The sequence below is a fragment of the Columba livia genome, chromosome 15, assembly GCF_036013475.1.
Source record: "Columba livia isolate bColLiv1 breed racing homer chromosome 15, bColLiv1.pat.W.v2, whole genome shotgun sequence".
In the NCBI taxonomy this organism is placed as follows: domain Eukaryota; kingdom Metazoa; phylum Chordata; class Aves; order Columbiformes; family Columbidae; genus Columba; species Columba livia.
Window position 1 is genome coordinate 11,077,647 of NC_088616.1, and position 24,010 is coordinate 11,101,656.

Sequence of the window (24,010 nt, forward strand, 5' to 3'; positions counted from 1 at the left end):
CAGGACAGACTGGTGTTGCTGCAATGAAAGACGCTGGCATCGCCAGCATCCATGGTCAGCTCTTTTAACGAGCAATAAAATAGGCAAAGGCAAATCATTTGACACTGCCTTATCTTTACAGTATTTATCTTGGAGACTTGATAGTCTTAATGATTAAACAACCGTTACTGAATGAGAACTTGCAGAATTATTTGCAGCTCATAGCAGAAAGCTGGGTAAGCTGACCTCTGCCCATTTATAGATCCTATATTGCATCATGGTTGTACTTCAAATCACTACCGTAAGGCTCGAGTGCAGATGGAAATTTCCAAGGGTTCTTAATACAGACTTACCGTTGTCTGCTGGAAACTAGACAGATTTGGGTCAGTTTTGCCTGCACAGCGTAGGCTGGTTTGTGAGAAGGGCAAATAACCAGCAGGATGAAGACACACTTAGACTTTAATTCCAGTATTTAACATTAAAATCCACCAGGCTCTCTGAGAAGGGATGGATGCTCAGCCCCATGCAGCACACACACACACATCATCCCTGTGATCTCCCAGCACTTGGCGCCCTACGACCACCTTGTAAGGCCAACCACAGCAGAGCATTTCCATCCTCAATAACCACATTTCCCTGAGCCCCAGCAGCACAGAGACCTAGAAAACCTTGTAAGCACAAAATGAACGACGAGTAACTCTGTAGAGCAGCTTGAAATGCTCTGTGCTAAACTAACAGCTGCTTTTCATCCAGTTCCTAGAGCTGGATCACCCCAGTAAGGAACTAAATAATTCAATTTTCTAGAAGGGCATTTCTTTCACTCATCTTTTAAGAGTGCGTGGACAATGTTCAGGCGTGGGTCACCTGGCTGGAGAACAGGCACAGTGAAGTGTTATCACCCAAACTGTACCTGAAGTTGGACAGGATGAGGACCAACACCCAGGACTCAGCACAGAGCAGAAATGAGGATTTTCTCATACCTGGCAGGAACAATTTGTGAGTGACACCTCAGAGGCAGGTGAGGACCGTGTGCTCCCATCCCTCAGTTTGCCATGGCAACTGCACTCAGCATCCTCCATCTGCAAACGCTTCACAACCACAGGCGCAGGGAGAAGCAAAAGGATTAACAGCATCTGGCTTCGAAAGCACAACCAGCAAGTTCCTGGGGCTGCCCCAGCAGAGTCCCCGCAGCAGGACCCGCACCCCGGGGCTGACACCTTCACCACAGGTCCCAGGTCACCCACCCTCCAAACACCCAGCACAGGGACAGCCCGACCACACACCCTGCAATCCAGACCCAGCAGGAGGATGGGGGAGATGCAGCTTTTCAGGTGCTCTGCAACCCATTAGCAACACAGTGAGGAACAGCATCGCTGTAGACCTGCAGCAGAACTTCTGCTGATGACACCAAATCTTCTGTTACTACATTTACAGGCATAGGAACTCTGTACAGGAGGAAAAGGGAAACTACTCCAAGTACTTTTAAGTGCTCTTCAATTAAATGACACAGGTGTGGCTACAACACACAGATCAGCTCTAAATTCCAGGCTGATCCAAGCCATCCCAGCAGCCATGACAGAGCCGTGACTGATCCAGAGGTGGGTACCAGCTGGTCTGGCTCCAGAAGGCCAGCGCCACCTCTCCTGATCGGAAAACAGTTCTTGATCCTTCTCAGCTAGTGGTTTCCAGCAAAGCAGCATCGTTTCAGCAGCACCAGGCGCTCTCCAAACCCAAATATTCCCTGAAGAGAGGTGAAAGATTTTAGTTAGTGTAATCATGAGAGCTAGACTGCCCATACCCATCCTCCCCATCAGCTCCCAAGGTGCCACAAGTTCCACCAATATCTGCCACACACCAGCAGATACATCATTTCCAAACACAGAGGACTAAACTAGGACAAAGAAGACGACAAAAAAAGACTGGCTGGTGGAGCGCAGGACCAGCTCCTGGAGCGAGCACTGTTCAAAACCCATTTCTATGAAAAATGCAACAGCTCAGCGGCTGCGTCTGGGATGTCGACCAGTTCAAAGGGAACAGATTTGTTTGTTCCAGAGCCGGTAAGACCCCAGCTTGACTCCCACTCAGAAAGCTATTAATATGTCACAAGAAGCTCAAGGAAGATGCTCTCAAAGGGAGTCTTGCCAAAGTTAGATTGATAGTAGAGATGGGGCTTTTATTCTACTATATATTTGCCCATTTTATTCAAAAGAAATCAGCAGGATAGCCTTGCCGCAGCACAAGCATTGTCACTGCACAGGAAGACAGGCAGTGCAGAGGGTGTTATGGGGCTTTTGGTTTGTTGGTGTTTTGGTTTCTTTTTAATGCCTGATTCTTACTAACAGAGATACTAACTGTCAGGTAACCTGTCAAAATCAGCTATGAGCAGATTTGTGACAGTACACATTGTCTCGTTTTCCCCATTTTCATATTTAAGCACCTTTGACTCAGCTATTTCAGACACTTTTTGCATGTTAATTCAAATCAAGCGTTTTTCCAGGCCAGACACCGTCTCTCAGCGGGTGCTTGTGCAGCACCCAGTGCAGGGGATGCTCCCCCAGGGACCCGGATCCGAGCTGTCGGTGGGTGGAGATCAAGCAGCACAACATCAAAGAGGACGGCAGGCAGATCAGACATCGGCAAAGCTGCACCACGGACCCAGAGGTCCTCATCCAATTATGAGTTCTTACTCCATGAACCACAAGGACGAAAACTGCATCTATACGAACCCACGAGAAAGTAGGAACTCGCTTTTATAGCCGCTAGAAGGAGGATTCTGAGAGGTGCTGGGGATGCTGCCATGGCAGCTGCCACCTCACATGGTCCCACCAGCAACCCCAGGGACGCAGATTTAACCCGCTCATTTCCACAGGATGGAAATACCTCTACACCAAGTTAACGCACACTGTGAGGACAGAGTCGGCCCGAGCCAGATCCCAAACCACACCGCTCTGCTCATTAAATAAAAGCGTTGACTTCCATTATCTCGGCTCACCTTCAGCAAAAGGAATCTCAAACCCAGCACCGGGTCCTGGCTCAGCCACGCTCCCCAAGTGCTGCAGTCCACTCTGAATGTGGAATAAGTAAAACATTGATTCTTGTCCACCTCAGGAGCACATCACTGTTTCTTCAACATGGAAAGAAACCAATAAAGTACCCAACTTCCAGTCTGGCTTCCATAAAATCATATCTTTGATCTAGAAAACGAGTTTGCAAGACAGCGCAGACCCCACAGGAGCAAAGCTCTCATGTGAGTCAGAGCATCTGCAGGTGGGAGGCCCTCGTATGCTGCACACTCATTAAAAGCAAGAAAAGCAACTTAGTGTTTGACAGCATGATCCGACATGCGGCACTGATGAAGTCCAAAAAAGTTTGAGGATGGCAGGATCCAAATAAAAGACTTACCAGGATTTAAATTTGGGAAAATCGCCTTTAGGGAAAGGAAAATGGCTGGGGAGGCAAAGGGGCAATAAGACTATTTAAGTCAGGATTCTGACATTCTTCACAGCTGTAATATACCTGTTCGTTAGGAAGGTTATTTCCTTTCTCCTCGAATGTAGAATAATAAACAAAACCAAACAAACAAAACCCCTAAAACAAGACAAAAAACACACCAGAAAACCCAAACCATACACACACACACACACACACACCCCCCCCCCAAAAAAAAAAACACCCCAAAACAACTAAACCAATACCCAAGAAAATCCAACAATCACACAACGGGAATGAAAAATATTCAAAAACTCTAAGTAACAACACTGTGAAAGCAGAACACAACCCCCAGAAGCTGCAGGACGTTTAAATGCAGCTGGGTGACTGTCCCTGCTGCCCAAGGAGCAAAAGGCTCATCAGCGAGTCACCTCCCCAGGGGACAGGGCAGAGCAGTCACCCGCCAGGGGACACCCAGGCACACCCGCAGGCTCCGGCTGCAGCTACAGGAGGAGCTTCAATGGCAAGATGGAAAAATAAGACAACCCCTCTGGTCCCCTGCTTTTGCAGAAAGGGTCAACGCTAACGCAGACACAGCTCGCACATGCAAGATGGGTGCAGATAAGCCCCAACCAACATCTCAAACCTGCAGGCATAAGCATACCATCGATACTGTTATCTAGGAAGCAAAGGTTGGAAGTTCCTTTCATAACTGCACAGTCCATCCCTTCTCTTTGAGGGCAGAGTTTATGCAGCGCTTCGCAAAGCCCAGCAGAGCATTAACCAAATATTGTATTTCTGTGCCTTGTCATTTGTGAAATCAGCTTGACACACACAGAGCAGCCGGAGCTTCAGTGACTGCAGCCAGTGACTGCGAGAGGGGCAGGGAAGGCCACTTCTTTTTACTGCTTCTGTTCCTCTGAAATCATGACTGTCACCTCAAAGAACTGTTTCCTTTTTCTGGTACCTCAAAAATCTCCTTCCCTACATCTCCAGTCCAACCCATAACAACAATTTCCAAAGCCAGCAGTTTTTACACTACAGAAGGTCACACAGCACAAAAATGGTTGCTTATGCTTGCAACTGATTTAAAAAAAATACTCTTGGTGAGGCAGAAAAAACGTAGTCACTAAACCGGACATAAATAGGTAATTTCTAATGAGTAAGACACTAGGCAAATTATAAATACTAAACATTTATTGTTTTTCTCACAGGAAGGTTGCAAGATTCCATTTCAAACAATAGGACAAGGTCTTCTGTTGCTTTTGGGATTGTTCGCTTATGGGGAAAGAAAGAGGAATGAGAAACTGGTGTAAAGATATCACCAGCAGCAGTGCAAATGTAGATTTATTTCTTACCTTCACCATCCCAGTGCTGAAGTGCCACGCTAAGCCCTTCCCAGTTCAACACAGTCTACTTGAACATCATCCAGTTCTTGTGCATCACTAAACAAGAATCCCAGCCCTTCTTCCTTCTCCCTTCCCCAACAAGAACACAGCCAGTACAGTGACAGCCCTGGGAGCCACAGTAAAGCCTGGAGAAAGTTCACGTGGTGGCACTTCATCAAATTAAACCTGAACAGAATGAAAATTTACAGAATTTAACCTCCAAGGTCAGCCGTGCACAGTGCAAAGACATCCAGTAATGCAGCTCGCCAGCACTGGTTTTCCAGCTTTCTGTCACAAATACATTTTACACATCCACACAAAGACAAAAGAGGAAAATCATATAATCCAAGAACACTTTACTTTCAGTTTTAAACAGGGATTACTGACATTTTATGAAAGTCCATCGTACATCTGGGAATGGGATTCGAGTCTCGCCTCACAACAATTGCTCACAACGGGCAAAAAAGACTCATTAAAAGTACCAAAAGCCAACGGGAGAGTCGACACCAGCAGCACGCGGCGCTGTTTGTACCGGTGCTGCTCGCAGACACGCTGAGGATGGCACATGCAAAGTCCCACTTTCTGTCATCTCTCGTTGTGGCTTTGGGGCTCACGGCTTCGCTCCAAACACATCAGAACGTGATGTTTGCAAGACCTGTTTGAAAACAAAACGGGGTGGAGGGGAAACAAGTGTTTATTCTTATGCCACCTGTACTTTATGGCCATTACAATAGTCAGACACAGGACAAAGGACACCTTCAGAATTCTTAACTTAAATGTGAAGGATTTGGTGGGAGGAAATCAGGAAACAGGTCGATCTGAACTTTAAACCTTTTCTTGATTGTGATGCAGGAATTAATCTGAATAGGCCAGTCTGAAGGAATACTGAAGATATTAATGGCAGAAGGAACAACGTGGGGGCTGCTGATGAACTAAAGGTCTGCCCATTAAATTAAAAAGAGAAAACTGTGGAAAGCACCATTAACCCGGGCAGTAAATTCACACTGGATGAAGAAAAACTGCTGTACATTAAGGCATATCCTGCATTAGATATTTGATAATCTCCTTCGGGATTTGTGCTTTTTGACTTTTTACCCAAAATTGTCCTTGGTGCTTCTCTAATCACAGCAAAGAATGTACTCACATTTGCTAAGGAACAGGAAATAAGATTTGCTCTTGAATACTGCTTGGTCAGGAGCAAGGGAAGGGCGGAGAAGGAGAAGGGAGGAAAAAAGACCAACTGACAGGCAGGGAAGTGTTCTGGAAAGACTAAAGTCCCTGAAACTGCAGACAGAAGCAAAGATAAACTGCATGTGCAACAGTTTCTGATTTGGACAAATAACAGCTGCAGATATCCATCCTTCACCTGAACCACAATTCTTTTCATTTTCTTATTTCTTAAGCAACAGAAACATACATAATGCTACATAAAGCATGAATCAAGTCTCTGTTTCAAAGAAATTCCAGTCTAGGAAAGACAGCATTTAAAGAACAAAAGGAACATTTAAAAGAGTTAACTTCTGAGGGAATTTTTTCCCCCACAAGGAAGTAGCATGGAAAACTTAGTCTAAAATGGATGTAAATGGGGACAGTGCAGAAGAAGACTGGGCTAAGTAATACAAATTTATTTTTATGTTGTCAGGACACTGTGTTTCCATATACCATGTGCCCATATGGCACTTGATATGCATAGGATTTGTAAACCTTTCAGTCAGTACTAGTAGTATAAAGCAGGCAGTTATTTAAAGTAACCCATACGGCATCTTTTGGTGTAAAAATTCAACCCCCCCTGTACTGGACAGGCTTCAGGCGCCTGTACAAACCCCCACAAGGCTGCAGGGAACCAGCCCCGAGGTTTGGGAGGTGCTGGCAGCCCCAGCAGGAGGGAAGCAGAGCCCACTCCTGCTAGGGGAGATTTCCATCGGACACCTGGTGTATGCTGTCCCGTCCTTCCCCAAGAGATTTCAACGCGAAGGGCCATCTCCCAGATGCTAGAGGACATTACCTAGATTGCTGCTGTCCTTGGAAGCCCAGCAGATGCAGTAGTGCTGCATTAATTGTTCAAACAGTTCCTTTTCATCTAGGAATTCAAGTGCTTCTATTCTGTAGAATAAAAAGAAAAACCGTGATTCAAACTGGAGTCTCAGTCCAGTTTTTAATGTAATCTTCCTCCCTCCATCGGGGCAAAAGCGATGGCCAGTCAAGTAGTTACCTTTCTAGTAAACTAATGGAGGCATCTGTCCATGATGAAGACACCACCACCACTCCCAGCCTTTGCTGTCAATGTATGAAACAGGTAACCCACCAGACATTTTCAACTTCTCAACCCTAAACTTCACGTTCCAGGACTAATCTGTGTAACTTCTCACAAATACCAGCATTCCTCTTCTATCCCCTTTTTACTGCACTTATCTGGTCTTGCTGGATGTAAGTACACACAATAGTACATCCTCATGGAAGCAGATTCATCCTTATCAAATGACTACAGCAAACAGTTGCAGGCAGCGTTTCCTCCAGACAATCACAAGTCCATATCATGTCATGGAAGAAGAGTGATGGGTAAATCAATGCAGCTTCTAACAGCTCCCACACGAGCTTATGATAAAGCACAAACCAAATGGTACAAATAAGATCTGAGCATTTTTTCCCTAAAATGATTCTACCTAGGATTCCTACAGTAAGATCTTTTAATTTCTTCCAAACAAATGGGAGAACTTCTCTCAAGCTGTGCTTGCTTTAAGAAGTTTAACCTGGCACATTCCTCCCTCTCACTCTAGATTACTTGAATACTGGAGTGTTTATTTTCCATGCTAAATATTTGGAAGGGCTGCTACTGAGGATCAAAAGAGTCTGAGGGGCAAAAGTTGCTAAATACACTCAAAGATGTGCAATTGCTGCAGAAGAACACTTTTGTAAAGATTTTTATAAACAAAAAGTGTTATTTGCCTCGTTAATACTGAAGGACAGGGTTTATGTAACCTATTTCTTGGTATTTGGAACAAGTGGAAGGAGCTGAACAGATCTAAGGTAGTCAAAAATGCTGCAAAAGAACTACAAGCTATGTCTCTCCACCAGTGCCATATGGTACAATCACACAGTCATCGTTCCTATTTAAATAACCTATGATTTTCAGTCTCACCTGTTCAGTTCCATGGTTTGAGAAATCCCCATATGTGAATACTTATTTCGACCAAGGTAACTTGTTCAGCTAATTCAAACTACAGTTAATGAATGACTCATAGCAATTCACACTTGATATTATATACCTCAGAAGTTACTCATTAAAAGGTTTCCTCCCTTTTTAGCTTTTCTTTAATACAAAAAAAAAAATTAACAAAATCCATGCAGATTAATGACTGTTTTAACAGCCTTTAGTTATACCCTGTGTGCACTAAGCTCTGCCTAGAGACCCAGCCTTGCTCATGAACATGAGATGAATGGAAGATGCATCGATCTGAGAGACAGACAGACCCACTGTTGGGCACAACTCTCCTCCCTCTCCCTCTGCTTTCACAGAACAAGAGATCACAGCACATCATCACTGCCCTGGCTCATTGCCTAAATATGCTGCCAAGGAGCGAGGAAGGGGAGAACAGGACTGGCCACTTTTGACCCACTTGTAGTAGAAAAAGCAAATGTCTAAGTAATCTTATGTAGGCCTATGAGACTGGAGCAAACACCTGGATGTCACCTCCCTTGGGGACATGCAGAGCAGCTGCCTGTTCTGAGTGTGTTTTAGGACTCCGCTCCACCCATCTAGTGCTGTGGAGGCTGGATGTTCACAAGAAACATCTCAGGTGCTGTGAACACCCAACACGGCATTGTTGTAGCATCTTTTATCTACAGATTTATGTCATGAGATGCTTTATATCGCACCCAAATAAATCATCACCACTGCCAGTCTACTTCTGGCAGCAATAACCCTCTGGATCATTAACGCTGCTTCAGGCGTTACCCTCAAGGCTCTGCAGAGCTCCAGACCCAGACACATTGTCTGCCCAGCCAGCATCCGCAAGGGATCTCTTACTATGTGTTGATGTGTACTACCTTGGAAATGGCATCTGAAGATGACTTTGGGCCGCAAGCAAGCTTTCAGTAATACCTTTTGACATCAGCCTGTGGCAAAAAGCTGTATACTTTCATCATATCAATGGCTTGTGCAGCTTCCCAGCCATTTAACAGCAATCGTTCCCTCTGTAAAATAAACAAGCAGCACAGTTTTCAGAGGACTCTAGGAAAAATATCAGAGAACAGTGTTTTCCCTGAAGGATTTTGTAGGCCATCTGCTTGACCTGTTCTTTGAAGAGCTCTTATACTCTTTTCTAAGCATCTGCTGTCAACCTCTGGGCAAAGAGGAAAGTGAGCTGGATGGAGCTGTGCTCTGATCTGCTGCAGTTTGTGCAACTACTGAAACTAAGTGATATCGAGCAACCCTGGTACTAATAACAGGGAACCCCTACAACACAGATGGGAAAGGGTTTCAGCAGGTAGCAACTGCCCTCCCCAAACCTGCTAGGATCACTGCTGTGAGCCTTCCAGAGCACACACACGGGCAGGACTTGCAGATGGATTAATTAAGATTAATATCAAACACGCTGAGAGCTCTGTGCCCCTTTACCTGCGAGTCTAAGGATCTGCAGACTTCCACTCCAGCCAGGTTACACTGTCGTCTCTGCAAGTTCTCAATCATGATCTGTCCAAACCGGTCCGTCATATTCACCTCAGGTAGAGAAGGAGACAAAAGTGTTCCCCCTTCCGAAAAGAATGTAATCGCAGTGAAAAGCAGTAACTTTGGTTAAACTCTTGAATTGTCTATGTCATAAGATGTACAGGATAACATTAAAGTAAAGTTTCACATACTCTTATACCAGGTCTCACCTCCCACTGCCACAGCCTCCTCGGGCCCCTCATGTTTAGTGCCAGTTTAACGGTGACAAAGCTGCTGCCTCGGCAGACATGGGGACTCTGTACCGCACACTGAAAACCGACTCTGCTTTTAATTGTCAGCAGCGCAGTTCAGGTCTCTCGCATTGATTTACAGCTTGGAAGATCCTGTTACTAATTCCTGGAGCAACCTGGTTCCCCCAAGGCAGCATTTTTCTTCCATACAGAGCAGCTGTGTTCATGCTGATGTGATTTTTGCTCCACTTTGCCAGAGAACACAGAGGGGTAGTTTTCTAATGTTATACACTCATATCCAACGTTCAGCAGCATTCCTTTTCCCTCTGTCTTATCTAAACCAATATTCTATGGTTTTCTCCACATACGGGATTAAGCCTCAGCAATTGTATTTCAGAGTAGCTGCATACTCTTTACAGTGAGCTACAGATCTACAAAATAAAATACATTACTGAAGAAATTCAGCAGAAACTGCTGTCTACACAAAAGGATATGGGCCACTCTTTATTTTACAAGAAGAAATCCCACTGTTGAGAGCAATTTTTATTATAATAATGCATGTCTAAAAATGCCATTTTTGTTTTACCTGCTCATAATTTATAAACATCGCCACTGGAAAAGTGCTTGCTGCCCACTTTAGGAGATCTGCAGATTGCTGCGGTGTCATGTAAACCAGCACACACTCCGCTACCAGAAGTGTTGGCAACCTTTAAAACAAACAAAAAAACACACAACAAGAGAATATGAAACATCTATAAAAAATTATTAGCAAGCAAGCAATTTCATATTCCCAAAAATTCTTAAAGGTGCTACCGTTTTTATGAACTAGACACTTAAGACTGAATGAAATCACTTTATCAAGTTGACTAGAACTGGGTTTTCTGGCAGTTGACAGGGGACTCCCGTGGTTACAAAGCAGAGATACCAGGAAAAAAACTCCCCTAAACCAGCCACACTATGAGCACAGAAGACCGTGTATCCTGTAAGTGTTTTCTGAGCTGTGCGAGCATGAGCTGAAGTACATACTAAAATTCACTTTGCAGAAGAATTGTACCCTATAGATAAAATCCACACTAGAGATCAGTACAAGTAGGAATAAAATTAGACTAATTTCTTCAATATCTGTAGAACAAGCTTCACGTATAATCTAACAAAATACAGTCTTTAGATTGCGTGTTGCCTCTTCCCCCTCCACCCACAAAAAAAACAAACCGAAAAAACTACACAAGTAATTTCGCTTAGAATTGTGGAGTTTTAATTGCTAGAATGAACAAGAAAAAGAAGAGTCACTAGAAGTAGGAGAAATTCCACAAAGAGCAGTGATGTAGGCAAGCAAGGCAAGATTTCAGAAGATGGAAGTGTAAAGATTTAAATGGCAATTTGATGCATTCTGCTTACCCATATGCTCTCTCCCACCCAGCCAGATAGCTGCTATATATAGATCTTATATTTGAAAGGTCTGTCCATCATCCACTCAAAACTTAAACCCTGCCCCCTCCAGAAGCCTCACACTGAGCAGTAGAATCCCAGATATTGGCTTCCAGAGCCAAGTTCTCAAAGGACTCCATGGCAATCACTGTACCAGAAAGTCTGGGAAGCAACAGGGGCTTTAATTGGAGGCAATAACTTTAACTGGGGTGAGAGGATCATACACCCCAGAGAACCAACCACCACCAACACATTCTCAGAAGTCCAGGCTTCATTCTCCCAGCGATTCAAGAACAAGAGGCAAGTAGTTCTGCAATGTTTGCTCTTCTCAGGAAGGATAAAACGCAGTGTGCAGAGCAGCCTGTGGCAGGAACAGCTGTGCTGCAGCCTGAATGCCCAAACAGTCATGGCAAGAGGTGTCTGAACAACCCCTGCTGCTCCGAGGGCTCAGGAAAAGGTAACCATGGAAATGGCATAATGAGCACCGGCTGCAGATGCTGTGCCCAAGCCTGACTGCACTCTCACCAGGGCGCTCCCACAAGCCCTCATCACAGAACCAAAATTAAGTGATCTTACTGTATATCCAGGTTATGTTTCTTTAATTTTTCCTCCAGATCTGATGAGAAACGGAGATCTGCTCCCACTATGGAATAGCGAGTGGAGTCCAGGCTGTGAGAATCTGCAAGTTCAACATTTTGAGAGACTAATGGTTACAAATCAGAGAGATGCTGAAATTATTAATTAAAAAAACCCACACCAGAACATAGGAGTTTGAAGTCAAAGTTTGATCTGTTATACATAACAATGAACAGCAAACATTAATTGTTGTGTTTTACAGATGGTGATACATTAGCATCAGACTCCGTAAGAAGCCTCATCTTTCACTCCGCAGCCTCTGTAAATGCAGATGGGTTATCCTGGCCGTTACCATGGTTTCGAGAAACCCAGAGAGAAGAAAAATGTAAAGATTAAAGGCAGCATTTTTTGTTTCATTTGTAGAGTCTTTTTAGATGACCCAATGTACATGAGGAATTACACCAAAATAAATACATCAATTTCTGAAAAACTAAGTTAAAAGTAACAATGTTCCAAACATTAATGATATAGCTACATAAATTAACAATACATAAAGTTACATAATATATATGGGTATCAGACACAGATTTAGGGGCCAAAAGTTATTATGTAGGGTATTTAAGTGTAGAGTCAAATTAGAAACTGTATTCGGAGAAACAAATATTCACCCTGAGATACAAGATGCAGGAAGTGCCTGCAAGTGCTTTCCAGCTTGGAAGAGGAACAAACCCTGACATCCAAAGACACTTTGCACACTGGCAGAGCTGCCCAAAGCAGCAGCGCCCAAGCTGGTGCTGCCGGTTACCGTGAGCACAGAGAGCACGAGGACAGGACCAGAGAAGCCAAGCGGCCGAAGGGACGCGATGAAAGGGGATTTCCATTTCGGGAGAGGAAAGGGGGGGGGGAAAAAAAGCAGCAACAAAAATAAAAAGCAACTTGTTAAATTAAGCCGTGCTTCAAATGTTCTGGAAGATGTACCTCCATTTAGCTTTCAAGTGAACAACTGCTTGAAAACGGCACTAGCAAGTGACAATAGCTGTCTTTCCAGGAACACTTGTGAGCACATAAAGAAACCAGAACAGCTCATGCAGAGTTACAGAGGGAGGAGAGGGGGGAAAAAAAGGAAAAAGAAAGTTGTGCAGCACATGATTCAACATTTTGAGTCAAGGCTTTTTTCCATGTGCATGTTCTGTAAAAGCTTTACTACTTCCCACACCCTTCTATTTAAGTTTTTATATCAAGGCCATGATAATGGCATCAAAAAAGGCCACACAAAAAAAAACCCACACCACACAGACGAAGGTATTTATATAGTGATTGGTTTGCTGTCCAGAGATACAGCGCAGCAAGCAGTCACCACAATTAGTATGAAATTAATGCAATCTTCTTGTCCGGTTTCATTGACTTGGACATACCAGTATGTTAATTATAACCAGAAATAAAGGACATTTTTTTTTTTAAGCGATCCAGTAACAGAAGTGGTACAAACACTTGAGAGGTGGAAGCAAATATCTCTTGCTCGCACCATGTTGACTCAAGAGTTTTTAGCACTGAAGAGCAAAACCTCTACAACTTCAGGTTAGGAAATGGTCCTTCTAAATGGTTCCAATTTCAGCAACCAGAACGGCTCACACTGGTTTTAATAAGCCTGTATTTGCATGAGCAAACCCCAGGGGATTTCTGTTGGGCTCTGCCATGGTGCGAGGAACAGCCTGTGCGTCCTCAGCACCGCTGGGCAGCGCAGCAGAGCCAACCGCTTGGCAGATGGAGGTTGTGGACAAGGGAAAATAAACAGCCATATAGCCATAGGCTGGTTATTTAGAGTTAACTACTGGGGAAAATAAATTTAAAAAAAGCTGACTAGGAATGGATTGTCTCCTTCTCTTCGAAAGCCTTTCACTCCAAACCAAACACAATCACTTCCACTTTCAGCACCTGGGCTGCCTGGTCCTCCTTCGGTCCGTTCAAACAACCTTCTTGTTCCTCCACACGTTTTCCTGCCAGCTTCCCTCAACTCAAACACAACTGCAGACAGTACCGAGGCCGAGCTGCACACATATCACACACAAGCTGATACAGTTGCCAGACATTGTGCATTTTAAACATCTCTGAAAGCACCTCATCAAATATCCCCATAATTCATATATTTAAACATTCACAATCAATACTTATCTCCTGAAGGAAATCTTAAGGCAAAATATGAAATTTACACTAGTCGATTTTAAAATGCAAGAGAGAGGCAGACGGAAAGCAAGCAAGAGGAAGAGTTGAAGCTAAGCCCTGCCACACTTCCCGGTCAGATTTACTGCTGGCTTCCACCTTTGGCCCACACTTGGCATTAAAAAAGAACACCTTTATATATAAAGTCAAAAGGATGAAGAGATCAAATTTAACTAGGTAAACACCTTCAAGATCTTAAAATCAGACTGACAACTACTCCATCACTTCATACTTCGATAACATAACTCATTTATTGCACAGCAATGGCAGCTGATGATAGCTGGAATTGTTCCCAGCCTGGAAGTTAAAAGTCAAAGTACAGTCATAAACATCTCAGAAAATAATGCACTGCTAGGTCATGGTCTGGCACCAATTTCTACTTCACTGCAGAGTCTGATGCTCCAAGTATGAATATTTGCAAACATGTTGCCACCCTGACTGAGCAGCATTGGTGCAAATGTATTTTACAATACATGCCCAGCTACAGAGCAGCTGAAACAGCAAGTTTTAGCTTGGTAGCGCAGGCACATGGTCTCCATTGATTTCTTCTTATGAACAAGAAGGGTTTTTTAACTTAATCAATTTTTTTGTGGATGTGTAAAACATATTTGTGACAGGAAGATGGAAAACCAGTGCTGGTGAGCTATATTACTGGTGGCTCAATTCATTGAAAATCCCGTATTCTGAGCAATAATTTCTATCCAGGTGCCTATTCTTCATCTAGTTTCTTAGCAAAGTTGCCTGGTCACGATGTTCGTTCTTAAAGCACAGAGCTACCTTCTGGTTTTCCGTGTGATGCTCACGCTTAACACATTCAGTTATGTACAAAGTCTCTCTCTTGTACTTGTCTGAAATGAAGGTTTGAGAAATATCAGATTCAGATTTCACTTGAGAAATACAAGGGAGGGAAGAGTGAAGGAAAGAGAAGAGCACCAGCGCTCCAGCCCTCCTCCCAAGCTCAGCCTCTGCTGCATGCATCTGTTTTCCGTTCACGATGCAGAGATTATTCTGCTCTCATCATACCACTTGTTTGTATATTTTCCATCACTTCTGGCACAGAAGTAACAATACCAGTGGGTTAAATTTAGGTATCACTGCAGTAAATGAATAGTAGGAGGAGTTGCTTACAGTTGCCTTTGGACCTCACTGCAATAAATATTTTCTTCAGAGGAATGTGCTACCAGCAGAGGAATGCTCTGGTTTATGGTGGCCCTGGGGCATTCACCCGCCTGCTGCAGCGGTGTTATTCAGAGCACCAGGGTGCATTTCCTCTGCTACCAGAATTCAGAGTTTTCTTTTCTTACTGTCTTCTCAGATTAGAGAAACAACTTCCTGGAGTTTTTCCAAGAGACAGCACGCGGGATACTATTGACTCAAACTGATTTCATCAGGGTTTTCATCCTAAGGTATCTTTGGCAGCTTTACAACCACCCAGCCCATACAACCTACTCTGCCGGCTCACAGGCATGACAGTGAGTTGGTCTCACTCAGGTTGGTTGGTAACTGCAACATCAGAACAGGGTACGTCCCAAAACACAATGAAATTTAGTTCGTCTTGTAAGTAGAGGATCATTCCCAAAGCAGGCATGAAGTCAGATGCGTTGGGTCACAAGTAAGCTTGGAAAGTAGTGAAAAGGAGTTAAAATAACCAACTCCCAAAGCTGAACTAGACAGGGACAGAAAGTCTCCGAGTGGCACTGAAAGGTAAGAGTTCACAGATGTGTAATCTGCACCCACAAGGTGCAGCACTTACTTCCCAGTACTGGCATCCGCATCGTAAACCAGATAGCGCTGACCTCTGAAAACAAGTTAACCTGGTACTGCCTCAGCAATGTCACATCACTGCACAAACGCTCTGCTTTCCCCCGAGACCCAATGCTCCCCAGGAAACAAAACCACTCAATGACAAGTGTCATCTCGCTTCATTCAAGGGCAGAGGACACAAACATCTACACTTGAATTGCAAGCTGTGCTGTCATGGCTTTATCTGAAGTGCAGGAGAAAGCAGATGTTGCCCTGAAGCCGATAATGTTGTCTGTAACACTAGCTTCATGAAATGAAAATATTTGCTGTGAGAAGAAAAGCAGTAGGAGAATGAGAGTCATGTCAATTGCTATTAAAGCTACTCAAAAATCAAATTCCAAGGCACCTAAACAAATTATTGCTGGTATACACGGGGCAGCAGTGTGGAAATGATTTGGGGGTGGGGGACAGGTCAGGACAACCTCCCTCCACAGGATTCTAAAATCCTGGTCCATATCCGCACTCTGAAAACCACAGAAATGAGCAGCATTTTCCTCCACAGAAACGCTGCTTGCACTGTGCCCCACTACACTCCCTGTTCCCAGAACACTGCGTTAGTCTAACAGCCGGACCAGGTCAGACCAAAGGTGCCCCCACTACAGTCTCCTGCCTCTCACGGATGCCACCACAGCTACCTATGGAAGAGACAAAAAGAAGGCAAACCATACTACTAATACTGGTATCTATGTTGTTTTCTGTCTTTTTTCCAAGAATCCTTAAACTTGATCTGCATTTCTGGACCATTCCTGAGCTACTGTTTCTATATATCTATTTATTATAGCACCCAGATCTTGCACACAGGCAGCAATAATCAGTCAGCAGCCTATCATTTGCATGTGAGGCACAAACTATATTTTCCACCCATGTGCATCACTTTATATTAATCCACATTGAATTTATCACCAAGTCACTAGTTTCCCAAGATTCTTCAACAGTTCTTTACCCCTCTGAAGAGTTCAGACTTGCCAACAAGCTGCCATGTACTAGTCACTCTATTTCCAAACCATTTCTTAGTGTTGAAGAAGAACAGATCCTGAGCACAGATCTCCGTCTCTCTCCACAATGAAAATTAACAGCATATGGTACCCTCCATCCCAGCTCTTTATCCATATGAGAACCATTCCTTCTATCCACAGCTGTGCGATTTCTTTGGCACACTTCAGTAAGGGACACTGTCAAACAATTTTTTCTAATTCAAGCACTTGTCCAATGCATCTATTGACTCCTGTAGAGAGCTGCAATACAGTTGTGAGGCAGAACTTATCCTAACGAAAGCTATGCTGACTCTTCAACACTGTATTATTGCTGTGTTCCCCCAAGTCTGTCTGTTAGAGTTTCTACTAATTTGTTTAGCAAAGACATCAGTCCCACCAGCTCATAGTTCCCTGGATTTCTCCTGGAGCCTGTCAAAGTCACAGCTGCCACCTTCCAGTTATCAGGTACGACAACACTTTTAAAACAAGAGGGTATATGCCAGTTAGTAGCTGAGCTAATTCGTTGTCAAGCTCCTTTACATGTGTAAGAGATCTCTATTCATCCATTTGATTTGTCTGCTTAGTCCACAGCCTGTTCTGGTGGCAGTTCCACGTGCAGCAGAGCCAGCCCTGTGTCCTTAAACTAGAGCTCCCACATGGATTTCACTCCAGCTGACCTGTGGTTATCAGGTGCCAGTTCAAACTGGGATTCCACAACAGACTTTCCCCAAATATCTGGGCATTATGCCCCATCCCACAGATCTCAGTGTAGCAGAGCCGGAATCAGCAGGTCACAGGAATACAGCAACTCTTAAGTATTTAAAACCCAGCACTTAGAACAACAGAAACAGCTTTAGAGGAAGAAGCCACTCCAATGCAGTCAATCAGTGATACATTAATTGCTGTTGACTGCTGCGACTTGCCAATTAGTAGCTTTTTATTACAGTACACCACTGCAACTTGATAACTTCACAGTAATTTTACTGTACCAGATTTATCAACAGCTGCTCAGTAACACATATACTATCAGTCCCTTCTCATTGACCCTGTATTAACGCCTTTGTAACAGTGCCGATGCAGCACATCTAGTACAGACGAGATACGTTCTAAGAAGATCTCCCACCTGAAACACAGTGGTACTTAGCAGCCCATTTTCTGAGACAGGGCACTGGGCTTTCAGCTTTCGAGCCCTCAATGTACAAGGGAGAATTCTGCCATTCAAATCACATCTAAAAGGTCAGTAAGTTAAGACCCTCTAACATGTATCAATAAAACGTGCATAATATGCACAAATACAGTCAATTCAGTGCGTGGCAGTACCGTGATCCAAGCACTATGAGCCTGGGTGAAGCCTCTACCCCGGGAAGCAGGAGACACCCCCGCACTCTTCACACTCCTCCTCACTCTCTGCAGGGCCCTGTCGAGCCCCCCAGACCCTTGGCTAGAATTGTGCTTATTAAAATCACCTATAGATGGAATCTCATCAGGCAACACTGAACACAGGGTCAGGGTCACATCTGCTAACACTAATTAGTTGGTATCACAGATGCAGATAATTACTGTTCCTCCTAAATGGTCCAGGGCAGCCACTACAGAGTCATATCTGCTATTTAGGCACTGAAAACATAACTCACAGAATCACAGAGTGTCAGGGGTTGGAAGGGACCTTGAAAGATCATCTAGTCCAGTCCCCCTGCTGGAACCCAATTTTTTTCCACAAGGAAAGAGGTTTTCAAATTACAGTCCTGACAGAAACATAACGAGGCTGTAAGACAGTACAAGCACACAACACCACCTGAATCTAATCTCCTCTTCATACTAAAATGCCACAAACAGCACTGGCTCCTGAGAATGGACTTTGCAGACTGTGTTTCTTCTGTGAAGACTCCCCTAAATGTAAAGACCTGTGCTCTTAATGAGACAGAAAGAAGACAGAGGAAAACACTCAACAGATATTTTAATCCAGTAAATATGACTATCAGTAGCGTTTTTCCTTTTCTGTAACGCAAAAACCCCCACAACTTAAGCCACATATGAGAGAAGAAAAATCCCAACAGCTTTCTGGCAGAATAAAACCACTTCAAGAGAAGATGTTCCTAACATGGCACAGAACAAATGGGCAGGAGTCTGTAAGAGAAGAAAAAAAGCCTCTTTTCCCTCCCAATTCTCTGTCCAAACAGCATTTCAAACATTAAAAGCCTGCCCACATAGCAGAACAAAATGATCAGAAAAGTTTTAAAAGTGCTGCAGTACATTGCTGGCTTATTTTGAAGATGACTCACCTATTAGAAGAGAGTCCCCTGAATGGGATTCCATAATTGGTTTTGACAGGGGAGGTTTTGATCTGTGGGAAGAAGCAGCATCTCTGAGCAGTTAATCTTGTTTTACAGTGTGCTTAGATTTTTTTAAACATATATATGTGTGTGTGAGAGAGAGAAACAGACAGGAGAATACCTCTGCCCTCTACTGGAAATAAAAAGGTTTGCAAGGTAGACTCAGTAGGAAGTTGCAGTTGAGTTTTATACCCAGCAACTCTTAAGTTTTGAGGTAATTGTTCAAGAGGAATCCAGACACTCTCTTCAAGTATCCTCCATAAGCCTCCATGTATCCAAACAGAATATCTGCATCATCCCAGCTATTCTACCTCTCTAACAGAACATGCAAGTCTGGGAATTTACTGAAGTCTTCAGTAGAAGACTTAACCAATTCTTATCATCATGAGGCTTCTCCTGCCCATTATATTTTACATAATTAAGAATAAAGTCTACTTGCCTCCCTAAAGCTTCCACATATCAACTTCTCCAATTTGGAATAATGGCTGCACAGTCACATGCAAGACTTGCCCGTATAATGAAACCTCTACTCTAAATCCCAGAGCACAAAGAGTTTCTCAAAAGAGAGATGAAATAATTGTAGCTTGCAATTCATGACATTTTGCTGAATTACATTCAGTTCCACAACGCAAAACATACTTACTTGATATTATGTATTTTTCTTGCAACTATCATTGGAAAATCCACTTCAAAATATTTTCTAGGGAGAAGATTTTCATCCTGAGAATTAGAGTAAGACTCTAGAATTAGCAACATTCGAGTTTCACATGCACATGACAAGAAGATACAACCTTAAGTCCCAAACAGTTTCGGTTTAGTTTACTCTGGCATTTGTAACAGTAGTATAACTTAATGTCTCACTGCTTTAAAACAAACACACACCAAAAACCAAACCCAAAACAGTTAAGAGATATTAGAATGTCCTCTAAGCATCAAGGAAACTATTTTCCATTTTATGTCATGCAGCAATCCTAGACACCAGACCACTGAAACATACATTCCCACAATATATTATCAGGATCTAGCAGAGTGCAGCAACAGGAAGCTATTACGACATTTCCCCTGCATCTTCAGTATATTCTTCTAAGAAAGGAATTGGGAATATTTTAGACAGAAAGTGACTACATTCCCTAATTTATACTCAAACTGAAGCCAAACTATGACCACACCAGTTTTCCTCCACTACAAAAAAGGGGAAAACCTCTTCATTTTGTGTTGTCACCATCTGACACCTTGACAGATAAGTGGTACCAAGTTTCTCCCCATGCAGCAGTCCTTTTGTGATGGATATGAACTGCCAGTTCCAGCCTGTCAACCTCATGAATTTCTGAACAGTAGATTAAATCAGTAGTGAAAACACTGAAGCACTTGATTAACGGGGCCCCATCTTCTGTATGTTAATTATACCACACCTGCTCTTTACAAGGAGGAAGAATTGGAATTACAGGCCCCACTTTAGCTTTTAAAAAAATCACTGCTATAGGAAAATTAATAAAACTATTGACATAGTTTTCATAGGAATGTAGTTAAGAAAAATCTTCACATCTGAGAAAAAAATTCATTATTTTTTCCCTTCCGCTGACTGAAATAAAATGAATTGTGACCAAGCAAAGTGCAACCGGCCTCCCTGGGCTTTCCTCCAGAAACCAAATTTACAAATGTAAATGCTAATGAGAAGATAGCTTAGAGGTGTTTTCACTCAGAACAGTACCATCACAATATCTGAAGAATGTGAATTTTGGTGAATTACACACGTGCAAACAGACATGCATATTTAAACATCTAAACTCACATTTTTATAAGTAATTCAGAAACATGTCAATATAATCCTGTACTTTGACACCTTATTTCTGTTCTAATATGGGATAAAAAAGTGAAACCTAATGGCTCAGAGGTAACAGCACAACGGGGAGTTCAGCTCCGCTGCTGACAGCCCACTAGAGGTCAGCGCCGTGTCACACGCATTTTGGTGAAACTCTGAAAACTGCAGCCCCTCCTGCGCCCTGAGCTCTAAGGGTACCTAAACTAACCCCTCCCCAGCCGAGCCTGGGGCAGAGCAGGGCACGCAGCCCCGCACACCCGCTGGCCCACAGCAGAGCTCACAGAAACTGCTCCAAACAGCCCCAGCTGGGTCAGTTACTCTCAGCTCTTGTTACCTTTAATCTCCAGAACAGGGTATCCATGCCAGCACCGAGATTAACTATTTGACAGTTGCATTCTGTCTTCTTTAGAAAAGCTTTGAGTAGATAACTGACTCCATGAACACGAGCGTAATAGCCTGTTAACAACAACAAAAAGGTTATTTTTATTATTACTTTCATATAATACTTGGTGTTTAACACATACTAAGATTTCTAGGTAACTTTATACACTTGCTATTTAAATAAAATGTACTTCCTCGGAAGAATAATTTTCTCTTTTTAAGATACCTAAGTGATTTGGGGGTTTTTTATTACTAACAAAATCTGATGCACTGATAAAACAGGATTGCTTGGGTAAATACAAGTTTTAGTCAAGTTTCACCTCAAACCGTGCAGAATGCTAGTTGTGTGCTAGCTAGGGTACACATTTTTGCAGAGACCAGAGCCGACACAAGCTGCTGTCCTGGGTCAAATCAACATTTTTGATTGCTTTGAAGAGATTACTGCACACTGAGACACACAGAGACATCCCGTCCAGAACACAGAAAACAAAGGATAAGAGTTCTGGTTTAAAGAATAATATTTTTAAAAAATCAGGTGCCATATGGAACTATTACTGTGAAGAAAACTTGTCTTGTTCTTTCATGCATTTCCTACACTCCATAAATACCCCATATACATGGAGGGTTCGTCAGGTGCTCCTCAAGACCAGTGGAGAACACGTTTGCACTGTCTTTGTTCACATTCACACACCAACTTGCCTCTGTTGATTTCAGGTGCTTTTCTCTCTTTGGCTTGTCTCACAAAATACTGGATATAAGGGTCCTTCCAGTAACCAACACTCACAGCAAACCTGTCCAGTAGAGAGGAAAAAGAAAATGTAAGAGAAATATGAGACAAAGCCACCAAGACTGACTCTAAAGGATACACAGGCTGAAAAAGTCACTCTCTGACCCAGGTGTGCACATGCAGACAAGGTTTAAAAACCCTGTTGAATTGGTGCATTTATTTCAATTAAGAAGTTACAGAAAACCTAGTAACAAATGTTGGTTCTTGCCATATTAAACAATCATCTTTTTAATGGTCTGCATGCTGTTCAATGAACTGTGAGTGAAGGCCCTACTACCTCCAATACATCCTCCCTGGGGACCCAGCTAAGAGAGGAACTGCCTGAAGTTCCTCAGACTGCACACAAAGCACGTGTTACTTCTACAGATCATTATGCTACAAGCTGTTTGCACTTACTCCAGATCTTCTACATGTCTCTTTAACACAACAACAGTGCTATGCTATTCTAGTAGAACTTATTAGTTTTACAATGGATTTGAAAAGGTAAACTCTCAAAAACAAACTCAGCCACCCAACAATTTGCTGCTACACCACCAGCAAAGCTCAAAACAAACCAGCGGCAGCCACAGATGTTAAACTCATGCCCCGGCATAACAGAGAACCAAAACTCCTGGCCCTCCCAGCACCCACCCTCCAGGAGAGGTGAAGTAAAGAATTCTGAAAAATATCAATTTTTTTCCCCCTGGATATTAAACATCACTGAAATTTCTGACCACCACTGTTAGCCAGTGTAATTCCAGCTATCACTGTGTGCTGCTTAACAAACAAACTCCCTACTGAAAATTGGGTGGGTGCTTATTAACAGGAGTGGGGCAGTTCAGGGCAAAGCCGATGGGCAGAGGTGCCCGTGCGGGTGAGCAGCCCAGATCCCACAACCCATCTTGGGGACACTGTGCCCCTGCTGGTCCGTTTGTCCTCCCGCCCCAGCCCCACTCCCTCCGGGCACACGGCTCCAGCTGGGCCTCCCCGGCCCCAGTTACGCTCTCAGCCTCGGTACAGCCAAAAGACACCGGTGGGCACCTGGGAAAAGGGACTCCCTCCCCTTCCCTCCCCTCTTCTCTCCTCCAGCCCAGCTTCCCGGCGCCCGGTCCGTGTTCCACCGCGGCCCGGTGCGGGAGGACACCGGAGGGGCCCGGCCCACCGCATCCCGCCGCTGCCCCCAGACACCACTACCGTTTGCAGACAGACGCGTCCTCGCACGTGCCCCGGACCGCCTCATCCGCCTCGTCGAGTCCAGCGGCAGAGAGGGGGTCGCGGGCAGCGGCCGCCATGGAGGGCTCGGGGCTCAACCGCCCGCCACTGCCGCCACCGCCCCTAGAGCCTGCCCCCCGCCACCCCTTATTGGGAGGCCTCCGCAGCGCGGCCCGCCGGAACCCGACGATTGGCTCACAGCCTCATCCATTCCCACAACACCCAATGAAAGAAGGCAGGCTCAACCGCCCCGCCCAGGAAGCGGCGGTGGTGCCGCACGGGAGGCCGGGAGCAGTAGTCTTGGGAAACGCCCAGCGGTAACGCCGGGGGGGGGTGAGGAGGGGGTTGGACCCCGGAGCTGTCGGCTCCGGGATGGGTGGTCCCCGCTAACCGAGCCCGGCCCAGCTGCCGCTCCTGAAGCAGCAGCGCCCCTCGCTCCTGAGAAAGCGGCAGGCAGAGGAGCCGCCCCCGAGCTGCGAAGAGCCGACATCCGGGTTCCCGGCCGTCCCGCCCCTCCCGGAGCCCTGGCTGTTCTTCTGGTGGTGAGGGCGGGGCCGGAAGCGGTGGTGGGTTCCGGTGTGGGCGGGGCCGGCGGCAGCTGCAGGGAGGAGGTGGAGGCAGGGGCCGCGCTCTGGTGGCGGCGGCGGAGCAGTGGGTGCCCGGCGGGAGGCCGGGGGAACGGCCGCCGCCATGAAGAAGCAGTTCAACCGCATGAAACAGTTGGCCAACCAGACCGTCGGCAGGTGAGCGATGGGGCCAGGGAGCCGGCGTGGGCGGCGGCTCCGTTTCTCCGTGCGAAG

The 24,010-nt window shown here is 44.6% G+C and overlaps 2 protein-coding genes across 7 annotated transcripts in view; one reads left to right on the forward strand and one right to left on the reverse strand.

Annotated features, from left to right (window-relative positions):
• Nucleotides 1-4,587: 4,587 nt before the first annotated feature.
• On the reverse strand, nt 4,588-23,728 carry LCMT1 (leucine carboxyl methyltransferase 1). Its single transcript, XM_065031217.1, has 11 exons — nt 23,193-23,728; nt 21,932-22,023; nt 21,186-21,307; nt 19,673-19,749; nt 18,979-19,040; nt 11,700-11,802; nt 10,282-10,402; nt 9,415-9,516; nt 8,899-8,990; nt 6,802-6,899; nt 4,588-5,451 (listed from the first exon to the last, which is right to left on the reverse strand). Exons 1-11 carry the CDS (start codon nt 23,288-23,290, stop codon nt 5,429-5,431), a joined length of 990 nt encoding a protein of 329 aa, XP_064887289.1. The 5' UTR covers nt 23,291-23,728; the 3' UTR covers nt 4,588-5,428.
• Nucleotides 23,729-23,761: 33 nt separating this feature from the next.
• The window catches only part of ARHGAP17 (Rho GTPase activating protein 17), a 39,439-nt gene continuing 39,190 nt past the window's right edge, over nt 23,762-24,010 (forward strand). For all 6 annotated transcript variants that reach the window (XM_065031189.1, XM_065031188.1, XM_065031190.1 and 3 more), the window contains exon 1: nt 23,762-23,953. In XM_065031189.1, the coding sequence (XP_064887261.1) occupies nt 23,901-23,953 (53 nt within the window). In that variant the 5' untranslated portion in view covers nt 23,762-23,900. The remainder of the gene's footprint in view (nt 23,954-24,010) is intronic.